The following is a 20,394-nucleotide window of genomic DNA, read 5'->3' as shown; positions in this document are numbered from 1 at the left end:
GATCATTAATGATTTAGAGCATTTCTTCATATGACTAGAAATGACTTTAATTCTTCATTTGAGATTGTTTGTATCCTTTGACCATTTATTGATTGGGGAATGACTTGTATTCTATCAAGTTGACTTAGTTCTCTATATATTTTAAAAATGAGGCCTTTATCAAAAACACTGGTTGTAAACATTGTTACCCAGCTTTCTTCTTCCCTCCAAATCTTGACTGCATTGCTTTTGTTTGTACAAAACCTTTTTAATTTAATGTAATTAAACTTATCAGTTTTACATTTCATAATCATCTCTAATTCTTCTTTGGTCACAAATTCCTTTGGGACATTTTTTGTACTTTGATTCTTGCTACAACTTCTCAGTAAATAAGCTTTTTAAAAAGCTAATTGATTTTAATTGATAGTGAGAAGAAATCAATAGCAGCTGATATTGGAAAGATCTAGCTAGTGACTGATATTGGAGGGAACACATACTGGATGGGGGGCCTATTAGAAGTATTACTAGAAAAACCAGCCCTGAAGTGCACAGCACAGTACGTGGCACATAGCAGGTGCTATATAAACAAATGCTTTTCTCTCCATTATTTCCTTCAGGATTACTCCTAACACCTAGAGCATAGTAACCAATTGTTCTCCAGAGACTCACCTGTCATTGTGACTGAGGACTTGTGAGAGTGACCATGAGAGGGTGCAGAAAAGACCATTAGTAAAGTGTAATACATATTAATACTGAAAAAACAAAACAAAACAAACAAACCTAAAAAGAGGTATAAGGAGGGACCTTGTTGTTTAGTCATTTCAGTCATGTTCAATTCCTGGAATCGTTTGCCATTGCTTTTTCCAGCTCATTTTTACAAATGAGGAATTGAGGTAAATACAGGGTTTAAGTGACTTGCCAAGATCATTCACCTAATAAATTTGATCTCATAAGGAGTCTTTCTGGCTTCAGGTCTTCAGTTCTATCTACTAACTGCCCAAGTAGGGAAGTATTTTTTTCTTAATGTGGCAAAAAAGCATTTATATGAAACCAAATTGTTACTTGCATATAATGAAGAAATATTGGAAGCTTCCCATTAAGAAGAGGGTGTAAAGCAAAACTTTACATTCTCATTAATGATAATTAGTTTTTTTTTTTTTAGAATTGTTAGCGTAAGAAATATTTCTGAATTCCTAAGACGTCAAGGTCATATCTAGGAATGATGCCATGTTTTTTTCTGGACTATTTACTCTACCCTCAGAAGGCAATTGGGTAGTTTTGTTCATTACAGAGAACCTTAAAGTGCAAATACCAAGGGGCTGTGAGTAGGAATGCAGCGTACAGATAGGTTCCAAAACAAGGTTTTGAGCAAGGATCATAGGGAAACTAGGAAGGAGAGGGAGGAAATAGAAGGAAAATATGTGCTATGGGAATGAATGGCATAAATATTTTCTTTCAGGTGACTTTTTATTTTTATTCCCAGCATCTAGCACAGTGTGTTATTCATAGTAGGTGCTTAATAAATGCTTGTTGGATTGGCTTGAATTGAATTTAATATGAATTATCTGACCCATCTTGAATTGGGGACAACTATTACAAATGGGATCTCCTTACCACCATTTTGTGTCCTGGCAAGTAGGATTGACTTCAATAACTTATATACATGAATTATTCATTTCTATGACTATTTTGAGGAGTTCTTGAATGAGGTACTGAGAAGAAATATACTCAAAGGATACGAATTAAGCATACAAGTGTATGACTTCCTTGCCTTGCAGTTCTACAGGCACACAAGTGAATGGTGGCTCATGCATACAATGGGATATACACTCCTATCAGAGCCTAGATATTTGGGTCTCTGGCCTTATGTTTATTCAGGGCAGAATCCTGATCAGAAAAATTGTCCCAAAGTGGTGAGGTGATTTGTCTAATAGTTCACAGATAGGTGGCTTAGGATTTGAACCCACTTCTTTTGACCTTTTTCATTTTACTTTATTCTGTACTCAGTACTGAGATGCAAATTGAGAGCCCAGGCAACTAGGGAATTAAAATTCTTGTCATTCATATATGATTCTCCCTTCTCTTGTATTGGATGGAAAGAGGAGGTGGTTCTAGGTTATTTAGGGATTACTTTCCCTGACAAGTAAGGGAAAAGGAAATCAATTAGGTATGGATTTTGATCAGATATAAACAGGGAAATTCTTATTTAGATACTCGTTTGGAAAGGGGATCAAAGGTTCAGGCCTCATGGTCTCAGGCTTCATGACTCCTGGAGAATACAAAATTCAGGTACTAGTCTAGAACGAGAATTGGAAAAGCTAACTTTACCAGAAGGACATAACTAGCTGTTGTACTTAGATAGTTAATTTGTCTGGATAGAGAATAATGGGTTAAGGGTGAGAGAGGACTCAGAAGCCCAGAGGCATTAAGTACAAGAGACTGAAGAAAATAACAGTTATGTTGGGTTACTGTCAGATTGGAGCACCAGAATTAGGAGAGAAATGTTTGGAAGACAGTTAAAATATAAGATTTCTAATCCAGCAAGCAAAAACAGATTTTGAAATAAGAGTATGGACTCCCTGAGACCAGGTGTAAAGGAAGACATTCCAAACCCCTTGTGGAATATCCTGAAGTTTGGTTTTGTTTTGGGGGAGCTGGAAGAATTAAAGAAGTGAGTTTTTTGACCAGCTGAAAACATTCAACTGGTCTTAGATCAGGGTTACAGATAATGAGTCCTATGAAGTATTTTGCAGAAATCCAAATTTGCCTTAAAGTTATAATTATAAAATATGGTGATTGGTTTCATCCCAATGGAAACATGAACTTCAAATTCAAATAATGCTACTTCACAAGATTCATCATTCACTCTAATGGGGAGGTCCCCATTAAGTATATTAAGTCCCACATGTAAGTATAACTATATTTCACATCTGTGAACCTTTCAAAATGCATTCTTCACAACAACTCAGTGAGGTAGATAGCAGTATACTATTATTCCTATTTTATCAAGGAGGTCAGGTTCCTTGTGATCCATGGATCATAAATGGTAGATCCAACTCTTGAATCCAGACCTTCTGATTCCACGTCCAGTTTGGCAAGAAATAGACTCTGATTTAACATATAATCCAGGCAAGATTTATTGAGTTTACTTTAGGGAAAATATTTGGAAGAAGAGGTTCAGTTAGAGAAGAGGGTGGCGATCCAAGGCCCCCATAGCTTGTTTCATTTTTTTCTATAATGAATAAATATAGATTGCTTGATGATTTCCAGTACCATGAAAATACAGAATAGTAAAATAAAACAATGAATAGGGAATTAGGCAAATAAGTGTGCTAGTGCAAGATTCACTACTAATTAATAAGCTGTAGGAACTGGGTTAAAATACTCATTTGTATGTTTCCTCATATCAAATAAAGGGGTTGGACTAAATGATAGAAAACTCTTCCATTTATAATAGTGGATGACTCTATAGTTGCTAAGAAGAGGAGAAAGCCTTTGTTTGAAGACCAAGCAAACTTGGGTGAAATTGTGTGGTCCTGGCAGTGAAACCCAAGGAGAGCCTACAATATCAAAGTGATGGAACTTGCTAATGGAAGAAAGGTGTGGGTAAAGGAGCTGCAACAAGCTCAAGTTTCTAAAGCATTTAGATCATGTTAGCTTCTAAGCCTTTCAGTGTTGAGGACAAAAACAACAGCACCATTTCTTTAGAAACTAACTTTACTTAATATTTTTTTTTTCAGGGAGGGGGAGGGAATTGTGGCTTGAAAAGTTATTGTTTGATATTGGAACAGATGACACTGGCATCTTCATAGTGACCACAATTATGGGAGAACCAGTTTCTGTGAAAACAGTCAGTGAGTTGATATTCATTCCCCACACATTGGACATCATCTAGGGAAATGGGTCCAGTTCCTTGGCCAAAATAGGCATTTCCTGGGGCAGAAATAGCTGTTCCACAGCCAAGTTGTCTGCATACTACTTGGGCATCTTGCAGGTCCCAGTCATCATCACAAACTGTCCCCCACTGTCCATCGTGGTAAATCTCCACACGACCTTCACATCTATTAGAGGAAGCTACCAGTCTCAAAATACCAGCTAGAAAAGAAAGAGAAAACAACTATAAATAATCATATGAAAAATGCTCCAAATCTCTTATAAGATATATGCAAATTAAAAAAACTGAATTTTTGTTTTACTTATTAGATTATTATTGTTTTTTTTTTTTTTAAAGACAATGACAATTCTTGGAAAGAATGTAGAATGATAGGTACACTAATGTATTGTTGGTAGAACTATGAATTATGCTTCATCTTTTCTGGAAAACAATTTCTGGAAATCAATTCTGGATGGCATTAAACTCTGAAAGTTACTAAACTGAATCCTCCTCTTGACTGTGTGATCCTACTGCTAGGCAAATGCTTCAGAGAGGTTAAGAATATGGAGTGAAATGATATAGATATACAAAATGTTCATAGCACTTTTTTGTAAAACCTTGAAACAAAGTGGGTATGTATGGGGAAAGGACTGAATAAATTGGAATATATGAATAGAATAATTGTTCTATAAGAAATTATGAAAAATTCAAAGAAAACTGAGAAGACTTACAGGAATTGATGCAAAGTGAAGATAATAGAAACAGGATAACAACTGATACCGTGATAATCATAATGTAAAAGAAAACTTTGAAAAGTTTCGAAATTTGGATCAATGCAATGAGTAATTAAGATTCCACAAGACTGATAATAAATGCATAATTTCCTTCTCTTTGGCCAAAAAATGATGTACTACAGGTACAGAAAGAGACATATTTGCAGACATGACCAACATCTGATTTTTTTTTATTGTTGTTTTGTGATACTTATTTTTCACAAAGAAATACTATAATTTAGTTTAGTTTAGTTTTGTTTTGTTTTGTTTTGTTTTGGAGATTTGTTGTAGTCTTCCAGTGTTGAGCTCAATTACAATGCTTTCCTTGCAAATATAGACCAAAGATTTGTTCTATACTATTATGACATCAGCTTGGCTCTTGTTATGGACTTCCTCCTCTTTTGGAGGGAAATCCTCTATTGGTTTCTGTAGGAGGGGAAGATTATATCGACAAGATGGATAGTATCAGAATGAGCACTAGCAAGGTGTGGCTAGGGACAAGTCAATTTAGACTTTTGAGACTATTTCTTCAAATAGTAAAATAAGGATATTAATACCCATGACACCTACTTCAAAATTTTGTGTTGAAGCTCAAATATGACAATGAGTGCAAGTTGTTAGACACATCAGATTATTGCTATTTTAATAATAAACAAATGAACGAGACTCTTACCTCTGGGAAAAGTTTCATACCGAGCCCGAAATCCTCGTTTTTGAATACTGTGATCACTTGTAAATATAACTGTCATCTTGTTTGTAAGTGATGCAATTGTGTGTTGGGAACCAGCACAAATTCTTTCCATCAAAGAACCATTTGGTGATCCATCTATGATGTCAATATAATCGAAATGGCAGCCTTCTAGCCTGAAGAGAATTGGAGACATGATGTTTATTGTGCTGTGTCCAGATCAGTCTTCCATAATCCACATCAATATCTTACTCTTTACACACAAGCAGACATATCTCCCTAAAAACTGGGACATTGATGCATTATTGGTGGAGTTGTGAACGAATCCAACCATTTTGGAGAGTAGTTTGGAACTATGCTCAAAAAGTTATCAAACTGTGCATATCCTTTGATCCAGCAGTGTTACTACTGGGATTATATCCCAAAGAGATTATAAAGAAGGGAAAGGGACCTGTATGTGCACGAATGTTTGTGGCAGCCCTTTTTGTAGTGGCTAAAAACTGGAAACTGAATGGATGTCCATCAGTTGGAGAATGGCTGAATAAATTGTGGTATATGAATATTATGGAATATTACTGTTCTGTAAGAAATGACCAACAGGATGATTTCAGAAAGGCCTGGAGAGACTTACACGAACTGATGCTGAGTGAAATGAGCAGGACCAGGAGATCATTATATACTTCAACAACAATACTATATGATGACCAGTTCTGATGGATCAGGCCATCCTCAGCAACGAGATCAACCAAATCATTTCCAATGGAGCAGTAATGAACTGAACCAGCTATGCCCAGAGAAAGAACTCTGGGAGATGACTAAAAACCATTACATTGAATTCCCAATCCCTATATTTATGCACACCTGCATTTTTGATTTCCTTCACAAGCTAATTGTACAATAATTCAGAGTCTGATTCTTTTTCTACAGCAAAATAACGTTTTGGTCAGGTATACTTATTGTGTATCTAATTTATATTTTAATATATTTAACATCTACTGGTCATCCTGCCATCTAGGGGAGGGGGTGGGGGGGGGTAAAGAGGTGAAAAATTGGAACAAGAGGTTTGGCAATTGTTAATGCTGTAAAGTTACCCATGTATATATCCTGTAAATAAAAGGCTATTAAAAAAAAAAAGACATATCTCCCTACTGTAGCAAGCACTAAATGTGTTGTCTTTTTTTAAAAACCCTTTGTACTTTGACAATTTATAAAAATTCGTTAGGCTTGATGACTAATGGAACAGTATTTGGTATAAAATTCATGTCATGTTTCAAGGTGGAGTTACCTAACTAGAGTTATCATGAGAAGTATGCAAGGGTTAGGGTTAAAGACTAATAACTCATCTTGGTCTCCACCTAACCTAGGACACGGCACATTTTTATATGATGACATGGAGTGGGGAGGTGAGCTTTCCTTTCCATGTGGTCCTGGAGGCTGTTGTAATTGATATTGAGGAAGGACACTTTAAGAACACTAGTCAGCCAGTCTCAGTTCTGTTTTAGATTATAAATCTCTTTATTGTCTACAATGGGGAAAGAAATATCTTACTCAAGACTAATGAATCATGCATCATATAGGTAATTTGGGAGCAGATCTCCTCACCATAGGCAGTTGCTAAGTGATAATAATTCTCTGGTTCAACTCATTTCTACAACTTATATCAGTGCCTGGTACATTTTAGCACTTCGTAAATTATTAGTGATCAAACCTATAGATAGAACTTACAGACAAAACTAATAGAGTTCTCTTGAGCCTTCCCTTTCCAAGGAGAGGACTTTTCCCTTGGGGTCTCAGTGTTAGGACAGTGACTGATGAAGTTAAAATTTCACTGATCACAATTACAATTAAACTTTTAGACACAGACCTAAAAGAACTGCTGAATTCTCGCCATTCTGCAAAGTGAGCTGGCAGATTACAAATCAACTTCTACAGAAGCACTCGGGAAAAGAAATAGCAGTGTGAGGGAAGCCAAAGGTTGCCACTATTTTCAGTTTTGAGTGACTGTCCATTGTCATTCTAGCCCGCAAATACTTACTCCACATCATCAAAGATAAGGTTTATGAGTGAATCTGGGTCCACTTCTATTTGCCACACACAGTGGGCATTATTTGGATACTGTCCGGGGTAGAACGGACTGGACAGTGAGCCTTCAGGATCAAACAGAAAACCTCCACAATCCATAGAGGGATCTATGAAATGAAAGGAAAAACCTTTTATAGATACTCAATTAAATCAAAAGTCAGGGAAGAGGAGATACCAGTCTGAGTTAATGAGAAATCTGAATTAAAGAATATTTTTATTTCTCACTTCCCTGATCTCGCATGAAAAATCAACCTAATAACTGTGAAACACAAAGTGACCTCTTCTGTTTTTGTTGAGTGCTGCCTTCATCTCTTATTTTACTCTGTCTTATGTTACATTTATGTCCCTATATATTCATCCCAGAATCCACACTGTCATAGTATTTTGGAGACAGGAACTATCTCATTTTTGTCATTGAATTCCTAGCACTCAGGAAGAAAGTCTTAATTCAACAATCATTTGTTAAGTGCCCAGAGGGCAACTAGGTGGTATAGTGCATGAACATTCTACTTGGAGTCAGGAAGACCAGTATTTGAATTATTAGTTACTAGCTCTCTGAATCTGAACAAGGTACTTGAGCCTTAATTTCCATCTACAAAATGAGAATAATGAACAAATACTTCATAGGCTTGTTGGGAATCAAATAAAAGGAGATAAATGTAAATTACTTTGCAGACTTTAAAGTATATGACAAAAGTTAGATATCGTTATAGTTCAAAAACAAAAATCAGCAGTTCCTGCCCTAATTAAATTAAATTTTTTTGGTTTTGTTATTTGCCATCAGTCATTGATACAAGTCAGAGAAGTCAGGACTTCTCAGCAGTTTGGGATAGGCACAGGAGAATAGAGTTTGAGAAAGAGACATAATAATGGAGCAATAACATTTTGCATGGCCTTGAATATAAGTATCTATATTTAGCTGACCCCTAGGCCAAAACTGTTTTACATTCCTTCTAATACTCTATCTGGGTCATCTTCTTATGTGTCCTGCTATCGGCAGTGTTACAATTTGTTGTTCATTTGTGTCTGATTCTTGGTGATCCTATTTTGGGGAAACTGGTTTGGCAATAAACAGGGCTAAATGAGTTGCCCAGAATCACACAGCTGGTAAGAGTCTGAGCCTGGATTTGAATTTAGAAAGATGAGACTTTCTGCCTTCAGGACCTAAGGCCTATCCACTGTGGCCCCTAACATCCCCTCTTAATTCCTATCCCTTGTTTACCCTTCTCTGGAAATGGCAATCAAATCATTAGTACTGTCACTTCTGGAAAGGGCAGAATTTATTGTCCTATGGATCAACTCATCATCTCTATAACTCCCCAGATCAAAACTCACTTTCCAGATCATCACATCCCAACACGTGTCTCTTTAAGGTTCTTAAAAGGTAGAATTGTATCACTTTTGCATTTTTATTCTCAATGCTTAACCTAGGGCCTGAAACATAGTAAATGGTGAGTAAATTCCTTTTCATTCATTCAATTAAGAGAAGATTGGACTTACCATATGTAGGAGGAAGTGTATTGCATACTGTTGGAGAAAGAAGTCAATGTGAGATCAATTAAGAAAACAAAGAAATCGCCCTGTCAAGACTGAAAATGCCTCCAATGTCTGCATATAGTTTTTTTGTTTGAAAGAATACAAGGTTTTTGAAGGCAAGAATTATTTTTGTTTCCGAAATTTGCAGTTACTGACATGGGTAGAGAGGTATTCCTCCCTTTACTGAAATGGTGATTTATTTGGTAGAGGAAACTCCCAGATGAGGGGACTCTTTCTAACAATGCTGTTAGCACTTTCTCTGCAACTTACATTCTAATACTTGGAAGAATGAGAGCATTTGCTCTAGGTTACATGGCTAATGGGTATCAAAGTCAGAATTTGAACTTGGGTTCTCTCTTTTCCTTCTTCCTGCTTTCTCTTTCCCTCTCCCTTTTCTTCCCTCCTCTCTCTGTCTCTTTCTCTCCCCCATTCACTCTCTTCCTCCCTTTTTCTCCCTCCCTCCCCACTCTGTCCCTCTGTCTGTCTTTCTGTCTCTTACAATCTCTCTTCCACCACTGCCTCTGCTACTTTCCAGTGCTTATGCTTGGCATTTGGGAATAGAATGATTTTTATTAATTCTAATCCCTTGAAATCCTAGCTACTAACACAGTTCTTTTTTGTTCCCTCTGGTGTATTTGTGATGACTGTCATAGGGAATATTAGTTCTGTGAAGTGTTAGTCTGACTATCAAGGATTAAGAGAATGCAGTGACTAATACAATTTAAAAACACTTTTGGATTTGAACTCTGTCTTTAGCTCTTAAAAGAGCCAACTTACCTGGTGTAGTGAAGGGAGTAGTAGTAAAGGGAGGGAATGGAGTGGAAATTTCTGTTTGAAAAAGAAGAGAGGCAGAGGTAATCAATCACATTTAGATTTAACACATACAAAATCATGTTAACCTTTTACTTTTGTTCTTAAAATCTCTTAAGAAAATGGTTCTTTACCTGTACTCCTCCATCTATTTCTTCATGTACGCAGTTTACAAGAACTGACAGCTCACCTACCTGGCAACCTTACCTGTCTGTAACATAGCCAAGAGCCACATAGAAAGGCAAACAGCCTCTCAGCAGCCAGGCTAAATGGGCCAGAGTCCCTTTCTTAAAGCTTATGTACTGTAAGTCTTTCAGACCCTCACCCAGCATCTATTAACATGAAGCTGAGGTGACTTTGGCAGTACTTCCCCTCCTCCCCACATTTCTCAATTTTTTTTTTTTAAGTTTGGTTTTCTATTTCCCAGTTCAGAGCAGATTCACAATTTCAATACTATTTCAGTATTAATAATGGGCAGGAACTATTTCAGGACTGACTTTGTGTCTCCAGTATCTAGCACATTTCCTGGCACAGAGTGAGTTTCTTGAATGAATAAAGGGAGTCTTTGTAAATGGGAAAGAAGCACAACCATCCTCGGCATGGATAAATGACAGGAAAAGTGAGGAAAGGAAAAAAAAATAAAAGCAGTAACCAAGAATCAAACACTACAGAACTATGGACACTTTATTGTAGGGACAGCCTCCTCAAGACATAGCCTCAAGAAATAATTAAGTTTTATTTAGTAATATGTGTTTAAGGATTCAGGGAATCTTGTAAACTATTTTGAAAAGAATCTATCCAAAAATGATTAAATTTTTGAGAAAGGGTGACACTTAAAGGGGTATGCTTTAGGTCAATCAATCAATCAGCAAGAATTTGTATATCATGTATTTTGTGCCAGAAATTCTGTTGGCACAGAAGACTCAAATGCAGAGAATGAAACAATTTCCTCTTCTCAAAGAACTTACCTTGCTTTATGGAAGACAACATGTGCATTTATAATTAATATGTAGTTTTTTGCTCTTGTTTAGTTATTTCAGTCATGTCCTTCTTGGCAAAGATATTGGAGTGGTTTTGTTTGTCCTTCTCCATCTCATTTTACAGATGAAGAAAACGGGATTAAGTGGTTTGCCCAGGGTCACACAGCTGGTAAGTGTCTGAGGATGGATTTGAACCCAGGAAGATGAGGCTTCCTGCTTCCAGGCCCTTAGTTCTATCCATTGCACCCCTCTAATCCCTACCCCTTTTTTAAGTTTTTCTGGTCATAGTAATCAAATTATTAGTACCATGGCTTCTGGAAAGGGCAGAATTCATTGCTTTATGGATCAACTGATTCTCCTCAGACCAAACCTAACTTCTCTGACCACACACCTTTATATGTGTCTCTTTGAAGTCTCTAACTTTTTTGTATTTTCTCAATGTATAGCCTAGGACATGGCACGAGGTAAGTGCTGAATAAATGCCTTTTCATTCATTCACCTAAGAGAAGGTTAGACTTACCAAATGGAGGATCAGCTGTGTTGAATTCTATTGGAGAAAGAAGTCTATGTGAGATGAATGAAGAAGATCAAAAATAATTCTCCCTGTTAAGACTGAAAATATCCCTAGATCTGTTCACCCAAATGGAGAGAAATCTCTCTATGGTTTCCCCTCCCACCCCCCAGAAGAATATAAGGTCCTTTTTTTTTCTTTTAAGTTCAAATATCCTCTATTCAAGGTTGAAAAATGTTCCTCATGGCATTATTGCAATAGTACAAAACACTTTGCGGCTAGTGAAAAGGCAATAAAAAGTTGACTTTTAGATTCATTACTATAAATTAATTCTCACAGTACTTTGCAAAGAATATAAGGTTCTTGAGGCAAGAATTATTTTTGTTTATGAAATTTGTAGAGCTACTGACATTGGTGGAGGTATTTCAGTACTGAAATTGTGATTTAATTGATAAAGGAAACACCCAGGTGAGGGGCCTCTTTCTAACAATATTGTTGGCACTTTCTCTGCAACTTACATTCTAGTAGCTTGGAAGAATGAGAGCATTTGCTCTGGGTTACACGGCTAGTGGGTATCAGAATTAGAATTTGAACCTGGGTTCTCTTTTCTCTTTCCCTCCTCTCTCTCCTCACTTTGCCTCTCCTCTTCCCCTCTCTCCCTCTCTTTTCCCTTCCTCCTTCTCTTCCTCCCTCTCTTCTTCCTCTTTCCCTTTCTTCCCTCTTTTCTCTCTCCCCTTTTTTCTCCTTCCCTCCTCTCTCTGTCTTTGTCTGTCTGTCTCTTTTCTCTCTGTCTCTCTCTCCCTTTCTCTCCCCCTCCCTGCCCTTCTACTCTCCTTTTCCTTCCTTCCTTCTTCCCTTCCTTCCTCCTTTTTTCTCTCCTTCCCCTTTCCCCACTCTGTCTCTCTGTCTCTCTCTCTCTTTTTATCTCTCCCACTGCTTTTCATTGCTTATGCTTGGAATTTGGGAATTGAATGATTTTTATTAATTCTAATCCCTTGAAATCCTCGCAGTTAACTTGGTACCTTTTTGCCTCCTTTGGTGTATTTGTGATGACTGTCATAGGGAATACTAGTTCTGTGAAGTGTTAGTCTGACCACCAAGGATTAAGAGAATCCAGTGACTAATACAATTTAAAAACACTTTTGGATTTGAACTCTGTCTTTAGCTCTTAAAAGAGCCAACTTACCTGGTGTAGTGAAGGGAGTAGTAGTAAAGGGAGGGAATGGAGTGGAAATTTCTGTTTGAAAAAGAAGAGAGGCAGAGGTAATCAATCACATTTAGATTTAACACATACAAAATCATGTTAACCTTTTACTTTTGTTCTTAAAATCTCTTAAGAATCTGGTTCTTTACCTGTACTCCTCCATCTATTTCTTCATGTACGCAGTTTACAAGAACTGACAGCTCACCTACCTGGCAACCTTACCTGTCTGTAACATAGCCAAGAGCCACATAGAAAGGCAAACAGCCTCTCAGCAGCCAGGCTAAATGGGCCAGAGTCCCTTTCTTAAAGCTTATGTACTGTAATATTAGAATCTTTCAGACCCTCACCCAGCATCTATTAACATGAAGCTGAGGTGACTTTGGTAATACTTCCCCTTTCCCCCCTCAGTTTCTCAATTCTTTTTTTCATGAAGCTCCAACAAGTTTGGTTTTCTATTTCTCAGTTCAGAGCAGAATCACAATTTCAATACTATTTCAGTATTAATAATGGGCAGGAACTATTTCAGGACTGACTTTGTGTCTCCAGTATCTAGCACATTGGCACAGAGTGAATAAAGGGAGACTTTGTAAGTGAAAAAGAAGCACAATTATCCTCATTATGGAGGAATGACAGCAAAAGGGAGGAAATAATTCAGTTTTATTTAGTGATCTTTGCTTAAGGATTCAGGGAATCATAAACTATTTTGAAAAGAATCTATCCAAAAATGGTTAAACTTTTGAGAAAGAATGACACTTAAAGGGGTATGCTTTAGGTCAATCAATCAATTAATCAATCAGCAAGAATTTATTAATCATCTGCTTTGTGCCAGAAACTCTGTTAGCACAGGAGACTCAAATGCAAAGAATGAAACATTTCCCTATTCTCAAAGAACTTGTCTTATGGGAGACCACATATATATTTATAATAAATCTGTAACTTTTTGTTGTTGTTCAGTCATTTTAGTCATCCTACTCTTGATGACCCTATTTAGGATTTTCTTGGCAAAGATACTGTAGTGATTTTGTATTTCCTTCTCCATCTCATTTTATAGATGAGGAAACTGAGGCACAGTTAAGTAAAAGGAAACGAAGAGAGGAAACAGGAAGCAGTAGGGTAGGATAAAATAGGATAGGGGATGACCCATAGCTAAAGGACATAATATAGATGATGGGCCAGCAGAGGAGGAAAAGAAATCAGGTGAGTAGGAAGAGAAGCAAAATTAAGCATTATCATGAAAATCCAGAGAAAAAAAATCCGGGGAGAATATAGATAGCAAATTTAATGCAGTAAAATGATAAGAACTAAATTGTTTCATAGAAAGTTCATTGATATGGAACAGCTTTTTGTCACAAAGATAAAATGCTATTCTAATTTGGTCCTTAGAATCTCCTTAATTCCATCATTTGCTATTTTAGAAATACCTGATTGTCAGAATCTTTGAATTTGAGAGTTGGAAGGGATTTTTAGGAGCTATGTAGACCAATACATACACTTCTCCTTGTCAAGAGTCCCTGTCAAAACATTGTGAATGAGGGGGTAGACAGCCTTTGCTGGAGGACTTCTAGTGAGGAGAAGGCATTCCTCCTCCATTTTTGCCAAGTTCTGGTTGTTTTTAAGTTTTCCCTTTACCTTAAGCCTAAAATTCCACCTTCTCTCTATTGTTCTCTTTCCTGTAAGGTTAAAAGAATAAATCTAGCCTTCTTTCACTTGAAAATCCTTTAAGCAGATGAAGACTGTTATGTCACTCTTGAATCTTCTTTCAAGGTTAAACATCCCTATTTCAACTTATCCTCATATGACATTAACTTGAGGCCCTTTCTTACTCAGATGTTCTCCTTTGGTATTCATACTATAAATTTCTTTCCCAAACTATGTTGTTCCAAAATGAAAAGGAAATTTCTATGTAGAGCAACCAGGGTGGTCTGAAATACTTGTGGTTCAATTGTGTCTGACTCTTTGTGACCTTATTTAGGATTTTCTTGACAAAGATACTGGAATACTTTGTCCATTTTCTTCCCCAGTTCATTTTATAGACAAAGAAACTGAGCCAAACGAGGTTAAGTGATTTGCCCAGGATCACACAGCTAGCAAGTATCTGGGGCCAGATTTAAACTCCTGAAGATAAAGCTTCCTGACACCAGGTCTTCACTGCACCACCTAGCTGCCCATACTGCTGCAATATAGTATTTTTGAAATTAAACTTCACTTGATACAGTTCAAGGTTCCATTTTTTTGTTTGTTTGTTTGTTTTGGGGCTGTCATATTAAAACTGTTGATTCCCATTGAGCTTGGAGTTCCCCTAAAACTCAGATTTTGTTTTTTGACAAGTTGCCATTTTAATAACTCCTCTCTGACTTGTAATTTTGCAGTCAATTTTTGGTACCCAATTATAAGAATTTAAGTTTATCTCTACTAAATCAGGGTCATTATACATGTGCATATAAGGAGATACCCTTTTATTCAAATATGGAGAAGAGAATAGGTACAAGAGAATGCCATCTTGATGGTTATGAGAGACACTGTAGGAACACTGACAAAGATAGTCTTCAGTTCCTCTACATTGTACATTATCTATTGCAATGACTATAGAGCCTTGGCCAAAATAGGCATTTCCCAGGGGAGAAAGAGCTTCCCCATAACCCAGTTATTTGTAGACTACCTAAGCATCGTCACAAATGGTCCCCCTTATTTCATTATTATAAATCTCCTTCACACCTATTGTAGGAACCTTTCATTGTCAAGCACAGCTGGAAAGCCATCAAAAATATACTCATTGACTTTCTGTCCATTTTGCTATTTTAGTGATCAATGGCAACCTTCTTCCAGAAAACTTTGCTCAGGGTGCTATTTTCAAAGACCCATTAATTAATTATCCTGTGATGCTGCCAAACCTCCGTTCCATTTTGACAAAGGAGGTGTGACTTGGGTAGTTAGCCACCTGCATTTTCCAAATTTAGCCTCACTAAAAGGGGAACTCAATGTACAATAGTAGGCAACTAGACCAGTGGCTGATCAAAAAAAGCAAGAACAGATAGTCATTCTACTATTTAATTTGCCAAAGTATTAGTCATGGGTATTTCTTACCTTTGGGACTCTTAGTATAAGAAGCAGAAAATCCTCTATTGGTGATACTGCCATCAGTTTTAAATAAAATTGTTATTCGGTTGGAGTTTGATATCAGTGTCCTAATGGGACCTTTACAGAATCTTCCAAATGAAGAAGCATACAATGAACCATCAAAAATCTCAATGTAGTCATAAATACATGAATCTTCAAATTCCAATCTGTAGAAAAAGAGAAACATAGGAGAAATGATGGGACTATCTGTAGCATATTTTAGCAATAAGTCTCTTTATTTTCACCATAATACTCCTTACTCTTGTCTTAGTAACAGGCAAAATTTCATGACAATTATCCTATATTTCAAACAATAAGAAACCTTTGTTTAATAGAAAACATTTCCTCCACCCCAAGTATATTCATAAAGATATAGAGAAAAATCTGCAGAATGCTGCTAAAATGTTTGAAAATGAGTAGAAAATATCCCAGTCTTCAATCATCTGTTTAAAGAAAACCTCTAAAGTAACACAAATAAAACAGTCAGATGACTGAACCATATCTTTGGACTATAGAGTCAAATCAAGTCAACAAACATTTATAAGCATTTAACTATGAGTCAAATACTGTACTAAGTTCTGAGGATACAAAGAAAGATGAAAATAGTCTCTTAAGGAACTCATTCTAATGAAGGAGACAACAAATTTATTCTTTCTGTCTCCCTCTCATTAAAATTTTTCCACACATGAATAAAGATTTTTTCCCTAGTGATAGCAGATTTAGAACTTGGCTCTTACGTGGTGAATCTGTTTAAACTGTTCACATATGTGTGTTTTAAAAAATGTTTTATAAATAATATTCTCATTTCATAATTCTGTCTCTTCCTTCCTCTCCTACCTTCCTCAAATATCACAAGAGAATCTTTCTTTGGAACAATGAAATATAGTTAGAGAAAATAAAGTTTTACATTGACTATATCTGGTAGTAGCTCAAGTTGATTAATATATGATTATCAAGGAGAAGTGTTACTCTGAGATAACCAGGGTCTTACTTACTGCAGATCATCAAAGACCAGAGTGATTTGGAAATCATTGTCTACTTCTATTTCCCAGATGCAATTTAGAAGATTGGGGTAGTATCCTGGATAGTTTGGACTTGTAAATGATCCACTGGAAGCGACAAGGGAACCCCCACAACTTGTTTTACTATCTGTAAAATAGAAATGGAAAAGCAATTTTATCATTTGTGAAGAATTGGGGAGTTAAGCTTATTTTTCTTGGTAGTTATTTTCAAAACATATATTGAGTTCCTGCTAGATTTTAGGGATTGTATTAAGCCATGTTGCCCCATATGTTCTTTGATGCTTTACTCTGAATCAGAATAAGACTAATGTCATCACCACCTGGTTGTGCTAAAAAGAGAGCCTTCACTTCTAATAGGGTTCTTAGAATAGAATAGAGAGAACTAGCCTACATTCTCAGTCCATAGAACTCTCACAGTGTAATTAATTTATGTTCTTCCATCTTTAATACTAAGACCTAACAGTCACCTGCTTTTGGGAACAGCCAAGAAAGAGAATGTATGAAGAGACTTCGAATAATTCTCATAAATAGGAGACATGAGAAGATTATTATTAATTATTCATACCTTTAAGTTGTCCCATGTCCTTTTCTGCCAGACATGATAAAATGAAAAGAACTAGAGGAAAGAGGCTCCTTAATGTTGCCATGTTGTCAATGAATTGCTTTGGGTCACACACACCTTTTATACCTGTGGCGAATTTACAATCCTTAGGATTTTTGCCAACTAAAAATTTTTTTTGATTAGTTTCTGCTTGACAATTGTAGATAACCAGTATAATGGGAGCAAGTGAGAAAACCACAGATGTGCCCAGTTTTGTTTTGTTTTTTGTCATTGGATTATCATAAAATGTTTTCTTTTTTGCATTACTCATACTTCTCACACATATACATAGACATACATGCATATTCAAGATTTCTATACTATAGAGACAGAGGAAGTAAAGGCAACCTTTTTTTTTTTTTTTTTTTTTTTTTTTTTGATGTGTTCTTTATCCCACAGGAGCAATCTGTCATCCTTATCTTTTTTATTTAATATTTAAAATTTTTTTCCCCAAATACATGTAAAAATAATTTCTAACATTCTTATTTTTTAAACTTTGAGCTCCAGATTCTCTTCATTGTTTCCTCACCATACCCTCCCCCCTAAATTGAGAAGGCAGCAATTTGATATATTATACATGAGCAGTCATGCAAAACATCTCCATAATAGTCATGCTGTAAAAGAAAACATAGAATAAAAAACAAAGCCTAAAGAAAAATAAAGGAAGTAAAAAAAGTATGCTTCCACCTATATTCAGAAGCCATCAGTTCTTTCTTTGAGTATGAATAGCATTTTTCATCATAATTCCTTCAGTGTTAGATCATTGTACTGCTAAGAATAGCTAAGTCTTTCACAGCTGATTATCTTAGAATATTGCTGTTACTTTGTACATGGAACATTTCACTTGTACATCAGCTCATTGAAACCTTTCCAGGTTTTTCTGAGAATATCCTCTTCATCATTTCTTAGAGCCCAATGTTATTCCATCATAATCACATACTACAATTTGTTCAGCCATTTCCCAGTTGATGGACATCCTCTCAATTTTCAATTTTTTGCCCCCAGAAAATAACTATTATAATTTTTTGGGTACGTATTTATTTTTTGGTGGTTTTTTTTGGGGGGATGCACATCTAGTAGTGGTATTGCTGGGTAAAGAGGGTGTTTTGTTTTGGTTTTTTTAGCCCTTTGGGTTACTTATTTCAGAAAGATCAAAAAAACCTTTCTACAGCTCAGAAGATCAGATTCTTACCAGAAATGTGGTCTTTGGGTGTAAAGTTAAAGTGATGGGAGTGGGGAGAAAAAGCATGGAGAAAAAAATACTAAAATGCTAGAATGTCAGTGCTGAAAGGGATGTTTGAAGGATCTAGGTTTCCTAATTTCCAGAACCAGGGCTAAAAGTAAAGGCTGAATGTTTTGGGGAGAGTAGATCAATATGCTGATCAGTATGCATCATCTTAGGTATTCACAGGATTGCCATTGCTCCTATATCTGGGTATTGTGGAAAGACAGCTGGATGGCCCAGTGGACAGTACAATGGGCCTGGCATCAGGAAAACCTCAGTTCAAATGTGGCCTTAGACACTTACTAGCTGTGTGACTCTGAGCCTCTGCTTCGGATTTTTTCTCCTTTTTTCCTCCCTCTCAACAGATAATAACAATCTTTTAAATTTTATTCATTTATTTTAGATTCATTTATAATCTCTCCTTCCCACCTCTCACCCCCATTAAACAACAAAATAAACAAACAAAAGAATCTAGAAACGAAAGCCTTCAAAATAAGGATCCATAATTGATAAAACATTGTCCATACCTGAAAGTATATGTATTTCTATGCATTTTAAGTTTGTCACTCTGACAGAGGGTGGCTGGAGTGTTTCATTATAAATTCTTTAGACTGGTGGATTGCATTGACCAGAATTCTAAAGTATTTCAAGTTTTTCTTTATAATGCTGTTGTTGTTGAAAAATTGTTCAACTTTTGCTTCCTCCTGCATCAGTTCATAGAAGTTTTCCCAGTTTTTTGGAAACTATCCACTGTTATTTCTTATAGCAAAATAAGATTCCTTTGTATTCATACTTTACTATCATTTATCAGTCATTTGAAAATGGTTGTTGAAAACGTGGATTTCTTCTTTTGAAAATTGCCTGTTTGTTTCATTTGATTTTATATATTAGTTGTATAAATTTATATCATATCCTTTTGTAGTTTAGATGTAAGAACTTTATCACAGAATCTTGATGGAAAAATTTTTGCCAATTGCTGTTTTCCCTCTTTGATTTTAATACATTAGATTTATTTGTGTAAAAAATTTAAAAATTTTACTTAGCCAAAATTTTCCATTTTGTCTTGTGTAATTCTCTCTATTATTGGTTTAGTCATTAATCCAACCAGAAATATTATCTTTGTGTCTTGAATTTGTTTATGATATGACCTTTTCTATCTAAAGTCATGTATTCATTTGGAATATGTTGGTATAAATCTAATTTTTGCCAGATTGCTATCTAGTTTTCCTGGAATTTTTTGTCAAATAATGCTTCCTTCCCTCAGTAACTAAAATCTTTGGGTTTATCAAAAATTATGCTGTTGTATTTGTTTGCTTTGGCATGTTGTACAATTAATCTGTTCCACTGTTTGACCATTCCATTTTTTTAACTTCTACAAGTCATTTTCAATGATTACCACTTTTCTGTATAATTTCAGCTCTGGTACTTTACTGTTTTTTTCTTTATAATTAAAATTCTTAACCTTTTGTTCTGATATAGGCCTCATTTCTTTCTTTCTTTTTTTTTTTAAATAACTTTATTGACAGAACCCATGCCAGGGTAATTTTTTACAACATTATCCCTTGCACTTACTTCTGTTCCAATTTTTTCCCTCCCTCCCTCCACCCTCTCCCCCAGATGGCAAGCAGTCCTATACATGTTAAATAGCTTACAGCATATCCTAGATACAATATATGTGTGCAGAACTGAACAGTTCTTTTGTTGCACAGGGAGAATTGGATTCAGAAGGTAGAAATAACCCGGGAAGAAAAACAAAAATGCAAACAGTTTACATTCATTTCCCAGTGTTCTTTCTTTGGGTGTAGCTGGTTCAGTTCATTACTGCTCCATTGGAAATGATTTGGTTGCTCTCTTTGTCTAAGAAATCCACTTCCATCAGAATACATCCTCATACAGTCTCGTTGTTGAAGTATATAATGATCTCCTGGTTCTGCTCATTTCACTTAGCATCAGTTCATGTAAGTCTCTCCAAGCTTCTCTGTATTCATCCTG

At 36.0% G+C, this 20,394-nt stretch overlaps 1 protein-coding gene across 1 annotated transcript; it reads right to left on the bottom strand.

The window, feature by feature from the left end:
- Positions 1 to 3,523: 3,523 nt before the first annotated feature.
- LOC105749160 (deleted in malignant brain tumors 1 protein) lies at positions 3,524 to 17,249 on the bottom strand. The gene is made up of 10 exons (XM_031955996.1): positions 17,142 to 17,249; positions 16,550 to 16,703; positions 15,522 to 15,721; positions 12,420 to 12,470; positions 11,243 to 11,269; positions 9,710 to 9,760; positions 8,897 to 8,923; positions 7,350 to 7,503; positions 5,300 to 5,490; positions 3,524 to 4,074 (listed from the first exon to the last, which is right to left on the bottom strand). Exons 1-10 carry the CDS (start codon positions 17,221 to 17,223, stop codon positions 3,749 to 3,751), a joined length of 1,263 nt encoding a protein of 420 aa, XP_031811856.1. The 5' UTR covers positions 17,224 to 17,249; the 3' UTR covers positions 3,524 to 3,748.
- Between the last annotated feature and the right edge of the window lie 3,145 nt (positions 17,250 to 20,394).

The sequence above is a fragment of the Sarcophilus harrisii genome, chromosome 2 (assembly GCF_902635505.1).
Source record: "Sarcophilus harrisii chromosome 2, mSarHar1.11, whole genome shotgun sequence".
Lineage (NCBI taxonomy): Eukaryota > Metazoa > Chordata > Mammalia > Dasyuromorphia > Dasyuridae > Sarcophilus > Sarcophilus harrisii.
This window is presented reverse-complemented; position numbering and strand designations above follow the sequence as displayed.

What these genes read in the sequence shown, in the direction of transcription:
- LOC105749160 (XM_031955996.1), bottom strand. Translation starts at nt 17,223, where the DNA reads ATGGCAACATTAAGGAGCCTCTTTCCTCTAGTTCTTTTCATTTTATCA. An exon ending in TACTCCCTTCACTACACCAG is followed by an intron (nt 8,924 to 9,709) that starts GTAAGTTGGCTC and finishes TTTCTCCAACAG; the next exon opens with TATGCAATACACTTCCTCCT. An exon ending in GTATGAAACTTTTCCCAGAG is followed by an intron (nt 4,075 to 5,299) that starts GTAAGAGTCTCG and finishes TTTCTTTTCTAG; the next exon opens with CTGGTATTTTGAGACTGGTA.